The sequence below is a fragment of the Passer domesticus genome, chromosome 3 (genome assembly GCF_036417665.1).
Source record: "Passer domesticus isolate bPasDom1 chromosome 3, bPasDom1.hap1, whole genome shotgun sequence".
In the NCBI taxonomy this organism is placed as follows: Eukaryota; Metazoa; Chordata; class Aves; order Passeriformes; family Passeridae; genus Passer; species Passer domesticus.
In genome coordinates, this window is record NC_087476.1 from 75,407,652 (window position 1) to 75,430,809 (window position 23,158).

Consider the following 23,158-nt stretch of genomic DNA (forward strand, 5'->3'; position numbering starts at 1 on the left):
ATTCAAAACTAGGAGCTGAAAATAATTTTCAATCTTAATGCCCTTCCCCTTTAACTGTTCCTAAAATATTATTATCTAAATAATCAATCATAACTCATTTAGATGCAGGATAGACCAAAGGAAAGAGTATGCTCAGAAGTATGGCTTAGCAGTGTTTGTTTTGATTGTTAAGAAATATTTCAAGATTTGAAGAGAATAGTGTGAATTCTTACATAAACCTTTCTCTGTGTGCTCTACAGGTACCTCAAACATATTAAAGCTTCTTACTTATTCCAGTCCTGTGCTAAAGGAAACTAATAAATAGAAATGAATGTTGATGTGATCACCATGTTCTTTGACTGGAAAAACCCATTAAATTTGACAACTCTGCAACTGCTACATTTTACTAAAGAGGATGTGTCCATGTCTCCAGCCTGAAGGAAGCCATAATTGCATTTTGTTTTATTAAATATTAAGTTATTACATATGAATCAACTTGTCATGTTAAAAAAAAATAGTAGCAATCATCTTAGCAAAGACAACTTTTAATGCCTCCTTGAAAGTCTTGGGAATCTTAGGCTCCTTTAGTCGGCCTTGAATAGCCCAGTCATTAGGAAACTGCGATGCCAAAGAATCCTGTCAGCTCAAGTGGTGCTTGCTCAGGCCAGAACCTTCTTGTTCCCAGGAAATGTCTCTGTGGTTGATTTAAGCCTGCACTGCCTGCCTTTAGCTTCTATCCCTGGGTGTGAATATCCAGCCTTTCCCATGCACTGGTCGTTTTACTTATGTAATTGTAGATTATATCTACGGCTCAGCTGTAAACTGCCCCAAAGCAACAAGGAGAGCACAGAGGTGGCAGTTCAGGCTCAAATTGGTTTCTGCTAGTGTGGACCTGCACCTTGACAATCCTTTCCAGATAGTTTAATCTCTTCAGGAAAAGAGAGTTTCAAGTATTCTGATCTGAGATGGCGTCAGTTTGATCTGATTAAGTAATAGACAACCATTGACAAAACACCGGATATGGTTTAGGTAATAGAATCACAGACTGGTTTGATTTGGAAGGAACCTTAAAGATCATCTAGTTCCAAGCCCCCTGCTGTGGGCAGGGACACATTTCACTAGACCAGGTTGCTCAGACCTCCATCCAGCCTGCCCTTGAATACTTCCAGGGATGGCACACCCTACATCTAGGTAGCTTGTTCCAGTGCCTCCTCGCCCTCTCAGTAAAGAATTTCTTTATAATATCAAATCTAAACAAACTCTCATTTCAAATCCATTCCCCCTTGTCCTGTCACCACAGGCTCTTGTAAACAGTCTCCTTCCATCTTTCTTGTAGGCTCCCTTCAGGTACTGACTGGAAGGCTGCAATTATGTAACCCCTTATGTAAAGCCTTTTTTCCAGGTGGAAAAAACTGCCAGTTCTCTTAACCTTTCCTTATGCAAGAGGTAGCCCATCCCTCCACTCCACTTGGTCCTTCTCTGGACTCACTCCAACAGAGTGATGTTCTCTTGTGGTGATGGATTCCTCAAAAGAAAAGGTGCCATGCAATTCTTTAAACTCTGGAGAAAGATTCGTGCTTTGAAACTGTACACGTTGCTCTTTGAGTCATTTTCCATGTAGGTATCAAAGCAAGGACTTTCCAAGAATGACATGTTAGACTGAGTAAAATATGCACAAGAGAGGTCAGGGTGCTCAAAGGAGTTAAACATTAGCACAGATTGTATTAATAAAAGTTGCAGAGAGAAATGGTGTTGGCATTTGAATAAATCTGCACATATGGGAACTGGTATATATTAATTTGGAGTGAAAGCTGAATTTTCAGTTTGTTAGCTATCTCTTTTTATAGTAAATCCATTTTAACACATTTTGTAGGTGACAGGAATTTGCATCTTATTCAAATTAATTAGAATCCTAACAGACACCACTTTACCAAGTCAAGACATTGCTATGGCTGGAAGAAAGACAATAGAAAGTAAGGCAATCAATTACAAATCAGTGATCCCAAAGTGAATCCAGTGTAGGCTAATAATTCAAAATAGTGAAGAGAAGAGCAGATAAAGCACCTCTGGTATAAAATAAGCCACTGTGGCATAGCATTTAAAAGCGCTGACCTATGTGCTAGATGAATTTGGCTGGCCTTTTGTTTATTTCCTAAGAATATCACCTCAGAGAATAAAATGTAAGTCTGAATAAATGTAATGTGTGAATTATTTCTGGAGCAATTTCATTCTTACTTGTTGTACATTCTAGTGTAAATTTTATGTATACATTTAAAGAAAAGCAAATGTAACAGACTTTTCCCCTTTCAGCTGTCTTAGAAACTGTCAAACTTGAAGTCCTTTTTATAGAATTCAGGCTGAGAATATGTGGAGTAACTTGGAAGTGACCCTGGAAAATAAACTATTGTTTTATAGAGTTTTTTCTATATTTCCTTTGTGCTTTTGTTTCATTTGGCATATTTGTTTTTGTATACTAACTCATAAATGTGATTTCATAACCCTTATTTGTACTTTGATGCTATTTTGAATCCAGCAGCTTCATTTGCAATATTGCTGGTTTTTTCTGTATAGTTAGTGTTGTCTAATGAACTTCTAAATACTTCCTTCTACTAGAATTTGAATAATGCCATCTGTTCACTTGATGGAAAATGGCAAAGCACACTAAAGCAACTACCTTTTTTTTTTCCTTCTTGGCAGCTGTATTTTTAAAGCTTATGATTTAAGTTTCTAGCATTCTTTTTTCATTAACACTAGCAGTGAACAATATTGGAAACAGAAGGATTTTTTTGGTGCAAATCCTAGCTTGTGACTTACATGGTATTCTTTAGATTCAATTTTGAGGTTTTTTGATCTGTGTAAACAGTATTTTTTTTTACTGGGTCTTGTTTTCCACCATGGCAGAAAGTAAAATAATCCTAGAGAGGTCAGTAAAGTACATCACCATTGGTAGCATCTGACATCTTTGTCGAAGCTGCTTGCTCATCCTGGTCTCTTTGTCCCTCTCTCCCTGCATGTCCTCCTTTTGAAATTGTTTTGAAAGCCTTTTGCTCTTCTTTGCTCTTTCAGTCTTGCTTTATTTAATTATGTTAATGTTTGTGTTTTGAATTACCAGCGTATTATGTGGTTATTAGGCTGTTCTCTTTGGTGTACTGTGTGGTGACTTAATCTCCCTCCTGCAGTTAGTTGTCAAAACAAGTGGCCTATGTCTAGAAGTGGTCAGGTCCCCTAGTAGCTCCTGAAGGAATTAGTGCCGCATGTGAAAACTGTGTGGCTTTGTATGTATGCCTGAGTAGATGTCAGACCCAAATGGATTAATTAACACAACTCTGGTGTTTGTGAACTAGGTAGATGTAATATATAAGGAAGTGTCTAAGAAGCAGTTGTATTGTGGGGTTGTTTTACCAAATCCCTCATCCGAGTAATTGCGTGATGCTTGCTTACATAAGAAACTTGTGTTGGTGTTGACAGAACTCTGTGGCAGGCCTGATGAAGGAAGTTGGGAAGAACGATGCTGTAACTGACAAATTATGAGATTCCTCAATTGTGACTGTTTCAAAACTATTTTGAAGGCTTGGTGAGAAGGGACTTAGATTATGAATTACCCTTTTCATACTTGCAGGAAGAGATTTCTTGCTTGGTTGCTGGCTCTCAGTGTGTGATCATTAGTAGTTCTCTTAAACTGACAATTTGAGAGATAGACACAGCTCCTTATCCCAGCAGGTGGCAGCTACAGCCTTACTAAAGAGGTGCGGTTTGCTCTGGTTCCCTTTATTCCACTGACAGAATTCTCTTACTGCTGTGTTAGATATAGTTAATTAGCTTTCCAGCTGATTTCTTTATGTATTTCCTGATTTCTTATTAAGTATTTCAATTAATTTACCATCTGCATTGGATTTTGTTTGTTAAATAAAAAACGTACATGAAAGTAATTTTGTCTTGCATGCACACATCCAGTTCTTCATTTACTCTAAGCTTGCAGATCTGACTTTGCAGTTTTCCTTTGGACATTGCTTTTTTTTTTTTTTTTTCCCTTTTGAATTCCTTCTGAAATTTCCACTTTAATCTCTTCTCTGTGTGAGTGTGTGTCTGAGTCATATTTGCCTTGTAATCCCTAAGGATGGGATGATTTCTGTCACTAAGTGTTTCTCATGTTCCTAATTGCAGAGATACTGTGATTTACCTCCCTTTCTTATGGTTTAATGATTCAAGGAGCTAGATCTTTTGATGGGACTCTCATCAGTGCCTGATAGTACAGACAGCCCTCAGTTTGAAGCCTGTGTCAAAGTTTCTGTACTGAAAGTTCATATGCAGTAGATTTGCTGGCAGAGTGGAGCATACAGAGGTTTGGTGGGCATATTGAGAAACCATCAGTCCACTGAGGACTGAGTTCTACCTGTAAATTTTTGTGAAACCATTTGGAGAACCAGTCTGGGACAAAGGATAATCTGGATGCTGATGTGCCAGGGCATTTAATGACCATATCTCCTGATGCATGCGGACCGCTAGGTGCTGCGACTTTGTGATGTGTTCTGGTGTTGGAGTGTCTGATGTTGGCTGTTACAGCATGTCCTCGAGGTTATACAAGATCAGTCAGAGCTATATAAACAGAGCTTCATTGGGAACATTATTATTTTCAGCCAGGGACAACAGGTATTCATCACGTTTTTAACTTGTCTTTTAGTAAGCTCACTGTTCAACAACCTTCCTCAATTACTTCACATAACCTTAATATCATCTTAGGGTTTCACAGGTGGCTGAGTCACTACAACTTAGTGAGTGATCACGTGAATTGTCACGTGAGCAGTGAGAATAAGCAGAGTAAATCAACACACCTGCTCATCACTGGAGTATTAAACTTCCTGTCATTTCAAGGAATTTGGTACCAGACTGCTTTGGAGATTTTTTTAAAATCATAGTGCATGTATCCCTGTCCGGAAACTTTTTAAAATGTGGCTTAGCATGTTTAATACTGCACCTGCAATTAGAGATAAGAGTTAAAATTTTGCATTTGTTCAATGTCAGTAGAAGAATACTGAAATACACAACGCCTTGGATTTTTTTGTTGTTGTTGTTGTAGAGCAGCCAAAAAGATAGCTTTTAAAATTATTTTTTCTTGTATCATTCCTGTGAATTATAATTATCTGTCATTATAAAATCTTTTTAGAGTAAAACTGGCTACTTCAGGGATTCATCAGGTGCAGTCATTATCTTCCATGGAGAACTGTCTATAATTTTGTAGTTACATATTCTGTTCCTTTCCACACACTGAAGTCATAATCTTACATATATTTTTAGTGGTCTTCTCATTGCAAGCAAAATGTTTTACTCACAGTGGTGGTACTGATAAATAGTAAATAGTTCAATCTGTTGCTTTTAATCTGTTCATCATGTTAGTGTAACATGTCATTTTTCAAAGACTCCAAAGTAATGAATTACCTGCACATCATTATTCCGTAATATTCAACTCAGTCACTGAGAGCTTGATTATGATTACTAACAAATCAGCTGAAATGTCCTAATAGCAAAAAGGCTTAATTTGTAAATTTTAATCTGTCTTTTTAATCTTCAGGTTTTTTCCTTGATTAATTTAAACATTTTTTCAGTTTCTTGGTTTTCAATCTCCGGAGTAAAGTAAATAAAATGCATCACTTATCCAAATGTACCTGTGTTACAGTTACAGTATGGTTTCTTCAAAGGGATTGAAAGGATTCCCCTGACATAAATATGCTTCACACTGGATCACTGCACCCTCATGTGGTAACTTATCCTCTCAAGCTCTAATGATCCCTTGCCCTTGTTGGCATTAACAAACTTCCTCTGGGGCATTTTCTTTTGTTGCTTTTGTCAGCTGTTCTAAAGAGAAGAAAACTACTCAGTCTTGAGTCTTCTGTAAATTCTGAGGATTTTACTGCAAAGTTCAGTAACATGACAGCTGTTTTCAATGTAGTCAGAGGTGCAGGAAGACGCAAATCACACAGGCTGCAAAGCTTCTTGCCCTACTTTTGATTCTCTATAGCGATAAACGCTGGAATCTGAAAATTTTAAGCAACTTCTTGAGAGTTCAGTAGCTTACAGTTTTATTACATGGACATGTTTTTTTTTTTTTCCCTAAAAACCAATCTTTTATGTTCCTAAATAGAAGGAGATGAAAATACAGTGATCAAAAAGGTAGGGATGAGAACAAAATAGAAATAATTAAAAGCAAAAAGTTTACTAAAAATCTTGGTATCTGATTCTATCTCCTCAGGATAAGTGAAATATTCCATTCTTCCTAACATGCATAAGATTATTATGTTCTCTTGCTGTCACTGAGCCATATGCAGTATTTCCTGCTCCAGAAGCTGACAATCTGCTGAAATTTCTTGGTCTGTTTGGGCCAACAATCTTGAAAGCCTCACTCCATGCCAGGGATGGCAACCTCACGGCACTGAGCTTTGTGATCCCGTCCCTTGCCTTGTTGGGCTCAGGGTGAAGTGTGGTCTGTATTTAGATGTTGGGAAAGCAGGAGGAAGTGCCTTTCCTTAAAGTTCTCCAGGCATCTTATCAGTTGGGAACAGGTATTCATGGTCTAGGAATAAACAAGCCAAACTCCACAGGCTCAGGAGGGTCCAGAAGGTGTGCATGTTTTTAAAATATCCAAATGTCTTGCAGTCGACGAGATCCAGTGGGTCTTTCTCTTCAGGTTGCTGGAGCTTTGTAGGACCTGCTTCATGCAGTGTTCTCTTTTAATCATCTCTTTCAACCGTGAATCAGAAATGCTGTGACATTTAATACAAAAAAGCATTTCTGTTTTCCAATGCATGCTGTAGCAATTTTATTGATTTTAATGCAATTGCTTAAGGTATATGTCTGAGCCAACAGCAATGTAATATTTTCCTTCTCTTTGAAAACACCTGCTGAACACAATAAAACTTCAATTTTGAAGTTTGAATTTGGTATTTGAAAAATATTCAAGAGTGAAGGGACATCTCTATTCAAAAGTGAGAGGACAGATTAGGAGTGATAACGTTGTTTCTTAGATACATTGAAATTGGATGAGAGTCTTCCTTCACCAAACATGCTAACATAATATGCAGTCAGTTTTAAAGAAAGCTGTAGTCCAGCCAGTGGACTGAAAGCCAGGCAGAATTGTATGTCGGACAAGAAAAGCAGTAGATATGGGCATAAAGGTAAAGCTGTAAACTGGTAAGTATGAAAAAATTATAAACTGTTCTACACACTCTTCAGCCCATTGTCTTGTGGCTGTATTCCAGTAATAAACAATGGTGATTGCACCTCGCTGACTGATAATATAGATGAGCTAACCAGTTTAACACTCTTGTCATTCAACAGCCCTGTTGAATAGGATATGAAGTCATCAGCTAATTACTATAAAACACAATCATACACTTTCTTGGTAGAGCATATTTACTGCTGGAAACTATTAAGTTGCTTCCTGATGGTCAGAACCCAGGTTCCAACATGATTTTTGCTGAGGTATATTAAACTTGAGAGACTTCTATAGAATTTTATGGAGCTTTTAGCAGATGTGGAAATGCCATCCTTAGGTTAGTTGAATTGCCGCATACATTTTACAGTTGAGGATTTTTATGATCATGGATGTATGCGTGTGGAGCTACCATCCATTAGTATGTTTTGTAGTACTAAGCAATTTTGGAAAGACGAAAAAGAAAGAAAAAAAGAAAAAAACCCTGGATCTTCCTCATGCTTTTCTGTTCTCACAAAGATTTGTGATACTTTCAGAAGATGCCTTTTGGAAGTTTTCTGGCCAGAATAAGCCATCCTGCAAAATTGCTCCAACTGTTTCATCAGTTTAGTGTGGGCTAAGACCATAGAAAATAATAAGCTTCCAAATTTACCTGATTTAGGTATGTCTAATGCAGTCAAATGCAGTGTCCTGAATCCTATTGTGTGTAGTGCCCTGTTTGCTTATATGTGAAGGAGTGAATTAAAATTTTAGGCCACTTGGCAGACAATATGTTTCTCTGTTTACCATCTGCAGTGAAGTCTTGGTTCAGGCCTTATTTATTTTCTGATGCATGTTACTTAAGAGGAAGAACTGAGCATCCTTTTTCAAGAACTTAAAAATAACAGTGTAGATCTTACTGTTGATGTAAAATAGCTAGAATTCATGTTTTGTCCTGCTTCAGGGAAAGAAACACAGTGTGCCACCAGTGATCAATCTAATGAATATTCCCCTTCAATGTCTAGGCCTATGTTTAAACAAACTAAATCAGTTTTCTGTGAAGTAGCACAAGAAGTGCTTCTGAATTGTGAGGTAAGTCCAGACTGTTGAGAATCAGGAGCAGTGTTCAGGTGCCATTAATGAGATTGTGCGTTAAGAAGCAAGGACATTATTGAGTGATGGCTTGAAATTTCTTTTGCATATGTGTGATAGTTACTGTTTTAGGAAACCCACTCTCAGCTGAGGTATCTTTGAAAGATCCTACAAATGCAGTGGAGCTGCCAGATTCAAGATGCCTAAAACAAGGACGCAAATTGCAATTAAAATAGACTGAGCAACTTCATCTGACTGATGCCATTCTACCACAGAGATTAAGTAAACCTTTATTTCAGGGTGGTGAGATCAGTCTTTAACCAATCTACACAAATTGATGTGGAATTTCTGTTGATCTATAGGTATATGACACTTTTCAAGGTTAAAAAAAAAACAAAACAAACCAAACCCAGCAAATATATATCTGCATTACAAGCAACTTGTGTCTTATTATCTGAAGCCTAAAGCAAATTTTGAAAAGAAAAATTATTAGGTCAAAGGGACATCTGCTGTATGGGAAAACATTCCTTAGGAAATTGTGACTGTAGATCTGGGATCTCAAACAGAGTTAATCCTAAGCATTTGTTTGCTGTCATCAACAACATTAGTGTACCAGCAGCAGTATTTAACTACACAGAAAAAAAGAACAGTGTAAGACCAGGGAGAAAGTCGATTTTGTTTTTGCAGAAGAGTTCCTGTGATAAAATTAACTGGGCATTAGAATCACTGCTTCCATGATAAATGCCTCAAAATGTCATGGCTGAGATGTTGAAAACTTTCTTTGCATTAAAGTTTTCTTTGTGACTGCTCTGGCTTAGCATTTTACAATTGTCAAAAACTTACTGGCCTTTGTTTTGTTTTATTTTTTAAAAGGCTTGCATAGAAATCCAAGTATGAATTTTTTATTTTTTTTAATGTGCTTCAAAGATCTGTGGAATCACAGGCTTCATGATAAGGTCAATAGAGGGAATCAGATGAAATACATAGTGTGCAGATTAAAAATAAAATATTTTTTCTAGTATTATGTATTTAAACTGTGGAGCTCATAGCATTTTGAGAATGTTAAAGGCTGGTTACTCAGGTTTAATAATCAGCCAAACAAAATCTAACACCCCTTTTACTCCACAAAAGTGTGAGGAAGACAACCCCATCCTTTAAACACAAAAGTGTCACCACTGATTGAATAAATGTTTGATCCGTTGGTTACTGAAAACTAAGAGTACACTCCAAGAAAAGTGTGATGTCATCACTCTGTTTTCTGTTGCTCGCATTTCCTGTTGCTCAGTGTCAGAAATCAGGCAATAGGAGAGTGGGATTTTGAGTGTAGCTCTGGCTTTTCTTGTAACTGGCGTGTAGATTTGTCTGATTCAGGAAGATACCACTGAATGTGGCAGAGCATGTGTTGCACATTGCACTGGAAGCAACAGAACTGCCTTAAATAGTCAAAATAATTTTGTCTGTGTTCTGCATGTGTAAATTAGTGGCATATCATTTGACTGGGATTAAGAGGAGACTAATATTCATTCGCTTATAGTTATGAAATATATTATTTTCCGTGGCACCACTCAATTTTGAGGGGAAATCTGTACTGTTATAGAGAATTCTTTCATCAGAAATCATGTATTAAATGTGTTGGCTAGAAAATCTGGGGGGTTTCTACCTTTGTTTTTTAAAAGTTCACTTTAAATGGCAAGATATGAAGAGCCTTTGACAAATATAATCATATGGTATTTTCTGTGAGATTAAATCTATTTCCTGACTTAATTTTAATTTTCAAAGTATAGTAATTTGAATCCTAGGAGCAAATAAAAGGTTGCAAATAGTTCTCTTCATATTTTCAGAAACAACTAACCAACTGGAGGTTTGTAAAGGTGTGTTTAAGCTCCTTTTGGGGTGGTTAAACTGAAAGTTGGAAACTCCTCCTGCGGCAGATGTGTTCTTGCTGTATAACTGTTTTCCCTGCATTTTCAGAAATACTACTCAATGTTTTAGCTCTGATATTGTACCTCTGTTTACTTATATGTATTAAGCTTACCAAAAATGCATGAAATTCTGTTTGCATTTGAAAGGACAAAACATTATAGTTTGTGTGCACATATATATATATATATGCATATATATAATCTTGTAATTTATTTTCTTTTAACATGCTATGCCAGATCTCATCAGTGATATTCTTCTTGTCTTATGGCTACCAGACTTTTTTTCCATGTCCAAAGAGGTCATCAGGACTAGCATCTTTGATATTAGAACAGAGGGTCTAATCTGCTCACTAGCTTCCTTGTAGGATGTTGGAAACATACATTTGGTAGCAAAGGCGTTTAATTCTCAGACTATGAGAATTACTAATTCTCAGTACTAACAATACCCTTACTGAACTGAAATATAAATTTACTGTTCAGTTGGCCTGTACCAGCTTCCCTCTGAGTTCTGAAATGTTTGAAATTTTGTATTCTTATTAAGTCAGGATGGAATTCCTAAATACTTTATCCTAATTTCGATTGATTTTTAGCTTTAGAAGCTTTTAAAAGATTGTAAATGCAAGCCAGCCTCAGGATATTTCAATCACTTGATTGAACCATATTAGGAAAGTTTTGTACAAGTGTTCAAAAATCATTTGAAGTTTGCTATCTCATTCTTCATTCAGTCTGGAAACTTCCCAGAGTGACTAATTGTTTGGTTTGTTTTCTTTTAGATGAAACAGCTCCTAAAGAAGTCAGCAGGGTAAGTGCTGCTCTCTATCCCCTCTAAAAATGCGTGGCCCACTGTTCACTTGAGATAATTTTTCTACAGAGTCTGATCAAGATTCATCTCTATTTCCTGGTTATACTGGATCTCCAGAGGAAAAAATGCTATACAGACTGTCTAGAGAACAATTAATAAGGGAAATAAATATTAAGAACACTTGATTAGCTGTAAATAAATTGAAGGGTATTTTGCATTTAGAATTCTCCCAGTGCTATTTTCATGATGCAGTTTTAAAAAGGTACTTCATGGAAGCCAGGAAATTCATGGGACTTTGAGCATAACATCAGACTATTTAATCAGTGTAACTGCCACAAGAGATGGCAAGCATAGGAAGGGGGAAAAAATGCTCAATTTAATAACTCCATTTTGAGATGTGGCATGATACAATGAGGTAAATTCTCTAATTTAAAATATTTTGCAGTGGTCTGCATGAAATGTAATGTAAAATCCTAAAAAACCATATTCAGTAATAGCCTCCCAACCCTAGCCTTACATCTGATTGGCACTGTGTCCTGCAGAATATCTGTCTAATATGATGACTAACTGTCTGTGACTGATGACTAACTACAGGGATCTGTTAGGAATGAGTGCCTTTGCTGTGAATGAGAAAAGATCAGTACAGGACAATCTGTTGCCCCCAGATGGGTCCAGACATCCTGAGGGACTCCATAAGATAGGGGAGCCCTTACAACTTTCCAAGGTGGAATCATAGTCCTGTTTTGATCTCCTTGAATGTCATGCATAAACTATTTGATGCTCCCAGGAGGAGCTGACATATATTAAAAATAGGGCAGGTTGAAAGACTGCAAAAACTGGATGGATGCTCTTGCACTCAGTAGAAGACCTTTGGAAAATGCTAGAATGTGGAAGGAATGGAGAACTAAGGCTGGTAGTGGAAACCTCAGTTTTGTAACCCTGTGAGCAGAGGGCTGGGATGAGGGGGAACAGAAGTTCACCTCATATGTGTCTACAAGAGATTAAATGTTGTCTAAAAATGAGTTTATTCAAGCAGACATTTTCCATATTCCTGATGTGCCATGGACTTATAGGTGTTGAGAATTCAGGTGAAAATTAGTATGCTTTAGTAATTCATTAGTTTTCAACATGGTTTTTGTTCAACCCTTAGTATGCTACTGTTATGACAGTGAATACCTTTTGTTGTAACATGGCACTATTGTTATTAGTATATCTATATATATTATTTTGATCTCAAAATAACTGAAGATCTGCCTAAAAATCTCAGAAGCTCTAATTATGTATGTGGGAAAGTTCCTTTTAATTGTTATTAATTTAGTACATTAACATTTACCTAAACCTCTGTAAAACAGAATTACAGAATGGATCTTGAATACCACATCTGAACTAGTTAAGGCAAAGAAAACAAGTTCTGAAAACCCAATCTACCTTGCCAGTCACTCCCTGTGTCTCCTGGACTGGTGTCAGCCATCTCAGCCCATCAAAGTCATATCTAGTGGCTGAGGATTTCCTAAAGATGGGTGGGCTGACACTTGAAGCCCTGGAATCAGCAGATACTTCAGATGCTCTTAAATAAACATTTTCTCCCTTATTTTTTTATCCATCAATCATTGTGCACGTGGTATATATACTGTGCTGCACTACTATTTGGTTTAGCTTTTTTAAAAATAAAGTACTTGAAGGTACTCAGGAGTACACCATGCTACAAATTAACAGACTGGTTTGTTTGCTGTATTTTTGAATAATGCCATATATAATAATGCAGACGATTGTAATGCGTCATCTTTCTTCAGCAGCAGCTAAAACAGATACCAGTTTAATTAAAATATGAACATAAATTAGAATTCAAATTAGGAAAGTTCTGTAAGTGAGTAATGTTTTTCAGACAAAAAGACATTTTCACACTGACTGAAGAATTATGAGTTTTGAAGTCATTAACTGTTACATTTTTAATTTCTGAAAACATCTGCAAAAAGCAGCTTATATCATAGGGAAGGAAAAATTAGGGTTAGTGAAAGGAAATTTATTGCAGAATTAAATCACTGTTTGCTTTAGCAGTACCATGTTAGCTAGGAAATTAGGTAGGAATATACTGAAAAAAATCTTTAATTTTTGGAAGGAAATTTCAATATTTTCAAGGGTTTCATGTCACAGTTTCACACTGTGAAAATTTAAGAAATTTTGAAATGTAAGTTTTGAAATCCTGTTTAATAGGAACTGAATTTTGAATATTTTTAGCTTCTGAGAAGAAAATTAAAATAAAGCAGCAAAATTGGCTGTTGGCACTTCATTTCAAGTTTCTGAAAGAAGGGGAGAGGAGAAAGTAGAAGAAAACTTCTACATAATTTAGAGAACTGTAGAATAGAAAAGACGAAAAAATGCCAAAATTTATTATTTTTAGTTCTGGTCTACTAATGGCAATTTTGTCAATACTTTGGTGTTCAGAAATTATTTGGAAAGATTTCCTGATTCCTGTAGGCAGGTTTTGGCATAAGAACAGCCCTGGTCACAAAGTATCTCATGATCATCTGTGACCAATGAACCTGTGAACTTTTTTCTGAATACTGGTTTACAATGTTTATGAAATATATGTAACTGGGGACAGAATCTTATTTTTGCATGATGTATTATTGGGAACATCATTGGAAATGCTGAGTTTCTTCTGCTCATTTATTGTGCAGATGTATGTTGGCTGATCCCATCAATCACACCACTACACAAGTGGTTTTCTGGGCAAAGGGATTTCAAAAGGAAACCAACTACTGAGCTACTTGGATGAAGAAAACTTAAGCTGAATACTTTGCTATTTTCCTGTTTAATCTGCAAAAGAAACGAAAAGAGGGAAGTGTGAACTTGAGCACTAAGTGCATATGTATTCATGCGCATCTAGACTAAAGATGTAGTTCTCTGACAACATTAGTGAAAACAGTCTGCTTTGGAGATGTTATTCTTTTCAGTTGGCAAAAATAACCCCATTCCTTCATGTACTATAGCCAGGATTCTGTTCTATGTGCTGCTAAGTTTCCCGTGATCACTGTGTGCTCTTTTGTACCTCAGGTTCTGAAGTTTAAGTGAAAATACTCAATGTTCCTGATATGATCATGACAAAATTAGCCGTTCATTTTGCTTAATAACTTTCCATTCCATGTTTACTTGAATAATACTTCCAGTGACGCTGCCTTTGGGCAAGTACCTTTGCTTTGTAAACTCTGGCAATGCCAACAGCAATTCACTTTACAGAAGTTTACCATATAAACACTAGAAAATTATTACCTAGCAAGTGACTTGCTCATTTAGAGTACTTTATTCTTGGAAACAGGAATGGTAGTTTAATCCTCTCCTTTCCCCTTTTTAGACTCATAGCTTTTTGGCAGCTGCCTTGGCACTGGCCAGCACCCAGCACAGTATGTTGCTGCAAGTCACAGAATTGGCAAGTGTGTTTTCAGTAAATAGTTGCAGTAATTGCATGTATCTTCACTGTGCGACAGATAATAGAGGTTTGGGCTCTTCATGACCCATTGGCAAAGCAAGCTTATTCCTTGTAGCATCTTCTTATTAAAGATAAAATTGAAATATTTTCATGTCGTCCCAGAACTGAGAACAGATTAATTAAAAAGTTAGGGGAACCATAACAAATTTACAAATATATAAAAATATATATTTAGTCCTTAGAAGTGTTGCAAATGGCATGGCACCTATTGTCACGAGAAGACGCTTGTATAAGCTGATGTCTTTAAAAAGAAAACCTTGTGAATATTGTGGTAGTGATAAGCAAGAGTGGTAGGAAAATGAAGTTTATTTTTAATGTTGTACATGGTGTCTTTAGAGTGCTTGCAAGTCAAGTATTAGGAGAGAATGTCATTTTATAAAAAGCTTTTTAAAAAGAGGAGCAGTATTCAGCTATGTCAAGTTTAAACTGAAGCTCATTATGCTGTTTTATTATATAATCTGGAGAGGTGATATAATTGAGATATTCATGAAGTTTTTTGAGCCTTATAGTTAATAACAGATTATATGGTTACTTCTATGTAATCATAATGTTCTTTTCTCATAAGTGAAGCCTTTGCTGTTTATGATGTATTTTTTCTATTGTGAAGCAATGTTTTTCAGTGTTGCCATTTGGTAACAGGGAAGGAGCTGATGGGAAGGTTAGAATGAACGTCAGTGAGTGGGGGCTATAGACCAAGAAGCTACTTCTAGGAAAGGTGCTCACCATCTCTCTGAGGCTTGGAAATCAGCTAGATAAAAAAGCTGGGAAATGTGTGCCTTCAAAACTAGTGAGTTCTTTCTGTGCAGAGTAAGAAAGCTGGTTTGCATCATAATAGGTCCTGTGCTGCCAAATATAATCTCGTGTTTTCTCTTGTTTGCTTTTGTCATGAAGGTGTTTGATGAGTGAAGAAAAACTTAATAAATACCTGTGTATAGTGCTGCAATGCTAAACTTTATTTAGCATGCAAGTTCTAACCCACGTCCTCTCCAGTCAAAACAAGAAGAATAGACGTCAGACAAATGCATGTAGGAGCAGTTTTCTCTGAGGCTATGTACAACCATTAAAATTAATCACCTCGGCTAAGACTGCTCCTTATAGTTGCTTGCTTTCCAGTGTCCAAATTTAAAGAAAACTGGTTATGTCAGCCATGCCCAGTTACCTCTTCTACTTTTTTTAGAGTTTCCTCTCCAAGCTCATTGTTCCTCTGAAAGCCATCTCTGTGCTGTAAGTTTGCTCACCACTTTTTTCACTCCAAGGATTTCACATCCTTTAACTCACCATTTCCACTTTGATACCAGCAGTTTGATTAGCCTTTTGTAAGGTTGGGGGGATTTGTGGTTTTAATTATTTTTTTTAAATGAAGTCCAGATCCATGTTTTTCACATGTGCAGTTTATATGTGTTTTCAGTGTTATTAGAATCATGGTTATCTATGCCCCAAAATAACAAACACCAGTTTCCATGCAAGATGGGGTCTAGCTATCAGTGCAGACAAACAATGCAAAATATTGCAGCTAGTGAAAAACAAGATCTAGAAAAGGTAGCAGTACGCATAAACATACATGGCAAATATGTACACAGCCTATCTCACTACATATAAAAATCGCCCAAATAAATTTTACTGTTGATTTAATTAAATAGGTTGACTTTAAAAAAAAATTTATCTTATTTCCCCCCTGCAGCCATTTCTTTCTTTATACCCACTGGTCATCAGAAGTGCAATAATGTTACTATAACTAAACTAAAATAATTTCTCGTATTTAAAGAAGTAGGTGACTATTGTGATACTTACAGGTCTGGCCTTCTTTGTTTCTACACTGGATGTCTGAATACTCATTGTGATAAAGTGTAGTGACATATGGAATTAATATTTTAGGTACTTTTAAACCAAAAGTCTCCTACAGGGCTGCCTTTGTCTTCAAGGGACTGGATTTAGTCACCCATATGTTCCTTTATGCATTCCTTTGTGAGGAAGAAAAAAAAAGGGAAACATAGAAAAATATTCTTCAGTTTAAAAAAACTACTTAGTGTATGGGTAAATAAAGTAATAGTGCCGAAATTTTTAAAGGACATATAGTATTTCCTTAGAAAAGATACAACTAATTGAGTATTGATTATCTTTCCAGAAGATAAGTTATGAATGCAACTGGAAAATTATATAGAGCAAGTCTCTTAAATAGAGGATGGTAACTGTGCATATGGATTTTTCCTAATGCTACCCGAAAGAAGGGAAAGCTGATCTATTTCAGAAAAATATTTTAGTTTATTTACTTCTTTTTGTGACAACAGTGGGGTTTTTTTGAGAAGTACAGAAGCATTGCTTTTGGAAAATTATTTTTATAATGCAAGTATCAATGGCACAGAGAACTTAGGTATGTAAGACCTGTCATTTTATACTTCTGGTCAAGTATAAAAATACCTAGCATGAAATGTTTTGGACTGACATCTCAATAAAATGTTAAGTTAATTCAGACCATTAAGACTTCAAACAAGTGTTACTCTTGTTTGTTTTTTTTTGTTTGTTTTTTGTTTTTTGGGGTTTTTTTGTGGTTTTTTTTTGTTTTGTTTTGTTTTTTGTTTGTTTTTTTTGGGTTTGGTTTGTTTTTTTTTTCTTTTTGGAGGCTTTTTTTAGTTAATTTTAAAATTCCTTCCCTGATGACTCCTGTTGCCAAGACTATAGTTTTATAAGAAAGAAAAGAAAACTTGTGCTGGCTGGAAGTTTATGAGAAGATTTAGGTTGGTTTTGGTTCAGCGTCTGGCCTATATTCTGTAGTATGCTAATAGAGAAGAGAGGAGCTGTCAGTTTTAAAGATGACTGATGAACCTTGGGTTAAATCCAGTCCCTGCCTAAGAACATTCTTTTGTGTAAAATATTGCACAGAATTACTTGAATTCATTATCTGCAAGTTTTGATGCTGCCATTGACAGGTTAATTTAGGCGTTTTGAACAAGCTGGTTATCTAAAACACTAACTGATGCAACCAGATAGAGAATGGGTGTTTTAAACTCCTGGGTCTATGAACAATGACCCTGACCTATGTACATCCTTTATTCTTAATGATTTCACACTGTTTAAGAACTGAGATTCCTTACAAGAAGCTCTGTTTGCCCCAAAAGATCCTATTCTTCATCCAGGAATTCCTTCTTACCTAGACAGTTGAGTTCATTTTTTCTTTCCTAATAATGTCATTTTGATCTCAAAAAGTGTGTTTGTTGTTAGTTCTTATGATGCCATTTTTGTTGCTGTTTTGTGGTTTGTTTGTTTGTTAGTTTGTGGTTTTGGTGGGGGTATTTTTGTTAGTTTTCTTTGGTTTTTTTGGGTTTTTTTTTGTTTTGTTTTGTTTTTTTCTTTTTTGGCACGCTTACATGTCTTTGATTGAATATATGTCTTCAGTTTCAAATTCCTCTCCACCTGTCCACAGTGTGACCCCCTGTGACATCTCTAGAGTGCCTTGCAATTGGATACAACTGCTGTATTAATGAAGGCTTTTTGTTGCAGCAAAGGGACTTTTTCGTTCCTGCAAAAGCATAAAATGCCTGTGGCACAGCTGCCCTGTGAGCATAGCATCAAAACATGGAAATAATCTTCATTTCAGTTTTGTTTTTGTGGGTTTTTTTAAATTTAGATGTTATATTGTGTACTAGAATATTGGTTTCTCCATGTGTCTGAATTGTTTAGATTGAATACTTAAAATTCATCTTACTCTACAGTGTTTCAGTATCTCCTTTAGCGTTTATGTTCCTAGCTTCCTTGTTTAGTTCTAAGGCATAAAACAATTCTTAAATTGCTTGTCATGGGTTGTTGTCTTCTATTGCACTGAAATATTCTAAATACTAAGAACCATATAAATATTTTTACATAAGTCCTGTAAAAACAACCTTATTTTATATTTATGAATTTTATTATGAATATTTATAACACAATTTCCCTTCTTAATTGTTAGTCCATTTTCATAGCTTTAAAATATACACAGCTACTAGAAATATTACGCTGGTATGATAGTGCAAAACTAGTTTTTAGTCTATTTGAATTATTTTATGTAATGTCATTGAAATTCAGAATTTTACGGTAAGTATACCAAAATACTTGTAGACACTGAATCTTGAGTAGAAGGAAATCAGCAATGGGAAAATGAATTAAGGAAAAAGTTGATGAGTATTAATAATGTTTAAATTAGAAATTAAGAAACTCTGCTTACACATATACATATAATAATGTATATGTATAATAAATACTCCTTTTCCACCAAGTGTGTTGAATTTTCTTCAGGAGTTGCTTTCTCAAAGTAAGTTTTGCACCAAATATGCACAAGTCTGTGTTAGCAACCACATTGGGTAGCGCTTGTACCAGAGTTTCCCAATGACTTTCTCAGTGTTTAAATTCATGGTTTCATAAAGACTATTAGCTTTTTAACCAAACGTAAAATGCCTAGAACCTAATTAAAAAACTCTTTCACTGTACTGTAATAAAAGGAAAACCATTTTGCAGTATGATGGAGTAAATACTTGTTGATGATTGATCTAAGAATTACTTAATTGTGCATCCGGACAAGCTGTATTCATCTGGCCAGTTGTGGGTGTGCAGATGGTCAGTACCAGATGTGTGCCACGTAACAATGGCCTGTATTACGCAGCTGCCGTCTCTTCCATGACACAGGTGTGTCATGCCCTGCTTACCAAACATTTCCAAGCATATGTGGCAGAGGTGAAGTTAAAGGGAACATAGCTATTACATAATTACTATGCATATTGAACTACTGCTTGATTAGAGGGAAAGCAGTTATTCTGCCATGGCTCATTTTGATGATGCATTCTCTTAACATATTAGCTTTGAGGATTTGATTTAAATCCTGACTGTGCGTCACAGGCGAAAAGATGTGTGTTCATTCCCAAGTTCTGAGAAGGCATTTTTCCACATGATATAGTGCATGTGTTCTTGATTAGCTGTTGTTGCTTGAGGGTATGTGGCTACACATACTTTTTCAGACTGGGGCTAGCACATCTGAATAGTGTAGACTCTTGTTCACCATTTTTCGGCTTTGCAGCTACTTATGGCTACAGACTGTAAGTATAAAAGCTCCGCTTGCATGAAACTATGCTATTGTTTTCTCCTTTTGAATAATAATCATACAGGAGTAAATGTGAGACACAACAGAGGACAGGCAGTGGAAGTTTGCCAACTGCCATATGGTGCTAATATTGACGGTGGTATTCTGTATTGTAAACTCAAGACCTGCAGTAGTTTATGCATTTATGCAGTGTGACCTTACATTGCTGTCAAAATGTATAACCATCATATCATTTTACAGAAGGAATTATGAAGTATCAGGTTTATTACACATTGAGAATATTTGGACAGCCTAGGACTTAAATGTTCTAATATGTCCATGTGGAGCAATAGATTGATTAAGAAGAGGCCATGGCAAAGATTGTATATTCTCAGGAACCATTTTAAAGTCGAGATTAAGATCTGCTGAATTTAAAGAAACTGGGAATTTATATTATCCAGCAAACACTTTTATTTTTTTTTGTTTGTATAGCTTCTTTAGTTTTTTTGACATGAAGCATCAAAATATATCCTAAATATATATCTTTACATGCTCTGTATTCCTGACATAGTGTGTTGTATGCATGAAAATAAGAGAGGGAATAAAAGTCATATAATGAAATATATGTATGTGCTTAATCCATCAGTAAGTGTCACAGGTAGAGGTTTACCCACATTTACAGGCAGAGAAGGTTTAGGGAGACATTGAGCAGTTATACATATGCACATAAACATTGGTAGTTTATAGTGGTAGTGGGCTGGACTGTGATGCTCTGAACATTTGTGGTATTTTCCACTGTAGTTAGTCTGATCTATATTAAACTTGGCTCTGAAGTATGAATGAGCAGAAGAGTAAGCCTTACTCTTTCAAGCAACATTAATTTGTCTAAATATCGCCAGCTTAATTTTTAGTTTAAGCAATGTAATTTGCTGCATCATGGAGTTCAGTAACTAATTGACCAGATTACTTTTTTCAGTTTCTACATTACCAGTTTTGGGCAGGGTAATGAATCTTTACTTTGTGCCAAGTATTGCTTCCTGTGAAATGATTGTTTGTGATGCTGTCATGCTACACATACACATTTAGTGCTGTTTTTAACAGCCCTTCATAACCTGGGAAATGGATAAACAAATGCAGCTGGGCCCCTTAAGGGAGGTTGCATCTCCTTTCCTGTGTGATTTTAACCATACCATGCTGTTCCATCATACCAGCAATCAGCACCCCATGGCTCCCATCTAAATATCCTAACTGATTTGTAATCTGCCAACAGATTTGATTTGTGTCTCCCATCATCAGTTGAAACAAATGCCTATGAAGCCACAGTGGCTAGCATGATTTTGACTTGTGATTTTTGTCCTTCACTTGGTTGATGTTAATTGCTTCTGTATTTGAAAGGCAGAGCTTCCTGAGCTACCACCACCTGAAACTTCTGGTGCTTGGCACAGTTTTGTCATTTGGCACATGAATCTGACGTGGAAGATGCTAGCTAAGGCAGTTGCTTGCTTCCTTTCCTGCTGAGCTAGGAGCTTAAAAGGAAGGAGTTGAATTCCACTGTGGATGTAACAGTCTGGTCAGAGAGAGAGAAAGCTAGATAAGCTTTCCCATGAATTGGTGTGAGGGAGCTGGAGAGAAAGAATTGTAAATAATCCGCGGGTCTTTTATGATAAGCTGTTTTGCCCATAAAGTTGTTTACAGATGGGTGATTTCTTAATTAAGCAATGGTGATGGTGTTTTGATTGAAGGACCAATCAGGTCCATCTGTAGTTAACTAGAGTATAAAAAGGAATGGGTTTCCTAACAAAGTGAATTAGCCTTCTGATTTTGGAGTCCGTGTCATCTTTGACTCAACGGTGATAGTGTGCTTACTTGATAATTATTATCTGTCTCATTTTCTTTAGAAATTATCCATGACCCTGGCTCAGTTTAGGTGATTATTAATTGTTCAGTGATGTTCTCAATGTGCTTTGAACAAAAGTCTAATGAACAGAGGGTGGAGTGCTGTGCCTCTTGCTTAGCAGTGTTCTTGCTCTTCAGGCAGCTGGATTAGGACAGCTCTACTTGGCTTATACTGAAATTTTAACATATTATTTTTAATGAATTTGTATGTTTGTAATCTGCAAAATGCATCTCAGTTATTCTAAAATATTCTTCTCATCTTTGCTTCCATAGTACCAGGATACGAATATGCAAGGTGTAGTGTATGAATTAAACAGCTACATAGAGCAGCGCCTGGATACAGGAGGAGATAACCAACTGCTTCTGTATGAACTGAGCAGCATCATTAAAATAGGTAAGAAGGAGATTTGGATGTCTCTGAGCTGTAACTCAGCATCAGTGCACAGCACATTTCTTATGTGGTTTAATTAATAAAGACAGGTGCTTAGGGGTAACAGTGTTCCCACTGAATATTCTCTCAGTGTGAACTTACTTCACCTTCTGTCCCTCAGTGAATCCCTAGCTGCCCTTAAGTGAATTTCATCTTTGGAGAGAGTTGCATGTTAAATGAACCAAAGAATCAATCTTCTGGTTATGATGGTGTTGCAATTTCAGTAGTGAAAGTAGGAAAAAAAAATCAATCAGTAATATCACTGCATACTTAAACTCCTTTTGAAACAATTGAAATGTCACTGGAAGAAGGTATTTGTGTGATCTCAAACTCAGTTGTTTAGCTATTTTTTTCTAAGTACCTTTTGTGGTAAAAAATACTGCATATGATAAAAAGTTAAAAATTAAAGACAAACAAAACACTCTCAATAACAATATAAGTGTAATTTGGCTTCTTTTTAGCCCAAGTGAATGTACTCAGACTTCAATAGGAAGTGTCACGGTAGATTTCAGTCAGCTCTTTAGAAAGGTCTTACTGTCCCAGCTACTTCATAATTTTGTAATGATGAGTAATTGTTCTGGTTTATATAGATGATGTTTTAAAGTAACCTTTTCTCTGCAAAATCTGCTGATTTTGCTTAGGCTATTATTTGGATATTAATGTCCAACTCACAGCAAATCAATTTTGTTAATAAACAGCAAGTGAGACTGGACCATACAGAGTGCTTGTGTATTACATTTTTTTTTCTTTTGTATAGCGGAAGGGAGGTTTTTTATATATTATTTCCATTACAGGACCATTTGCTTTGTAGGACAATATACGTAGATACTACAGCTGAAGGATTTAAAATCAGAATGCAAATTACTGTGCCCTCAACTCTTAATAATGCTGCACTGTTGAGAATGAGCAAGTAACTATACAGTGGAACTTTCTTCCTTTTGTCAAAGAAATTAAGAAAGCCATTTGATTTGATTGCACACAAGAAAAATTTCTTCCCCTGAAATGTACTAAAAAGATTTTTTACTTCATTAATAAAACAACAGTTACCAGATATGTCTTTTTACTCTCTTTTTAGAATGTTTATTAACTTTTGGAAAACCACATGATCCAAGCCTGTTGTGTAAAGCAGGGCGAAAAACATTTTCTCTTATATGCTGTTCTGATTTTGAGGATAAGTTATGATTGTTGGTTGACTCTAAGCTTTTGAGAGTTTAAGGAACTTAACTTTACCCTGTTTCATACAACACTCTGAACCTGGCAGAAATCTATAAAGCATAAACCTTCTGGTGAGTGCCACTATTTTTAATATGGGCT

General features: G+C 36.0%; 1 protein-coding gene across 5 annotated transcripts in view; it reads left to right on the top strand.

Moving 5' to 3' along the window:
• Positions 1 to 23,158, top strand: part of PDE10A (phosphodiesterase 10A) — a 194,349-nt gene that overhangs the window by 97,701 nt on the left and 73,490 nt on the right. For all 5 annotated transcript variants that reach the window (XM_064414063.1, XM_064414059.1, XM_064414061.1 and 2 more), the window contains 2 exons: positions 10,953 to 10,981; positions 21,688 to 21,808. In XM_064414063.1, the coding sequence (XP_064270133.1) occupies positions 10,953 to 10,981; positions 21,688 to 21,808 (150 nt within the window). The remainder of the gene's footprint in view (positions 1 to 10,952; positions 10,982 to 21,687; positions 21,809 to 23,158) is intronic.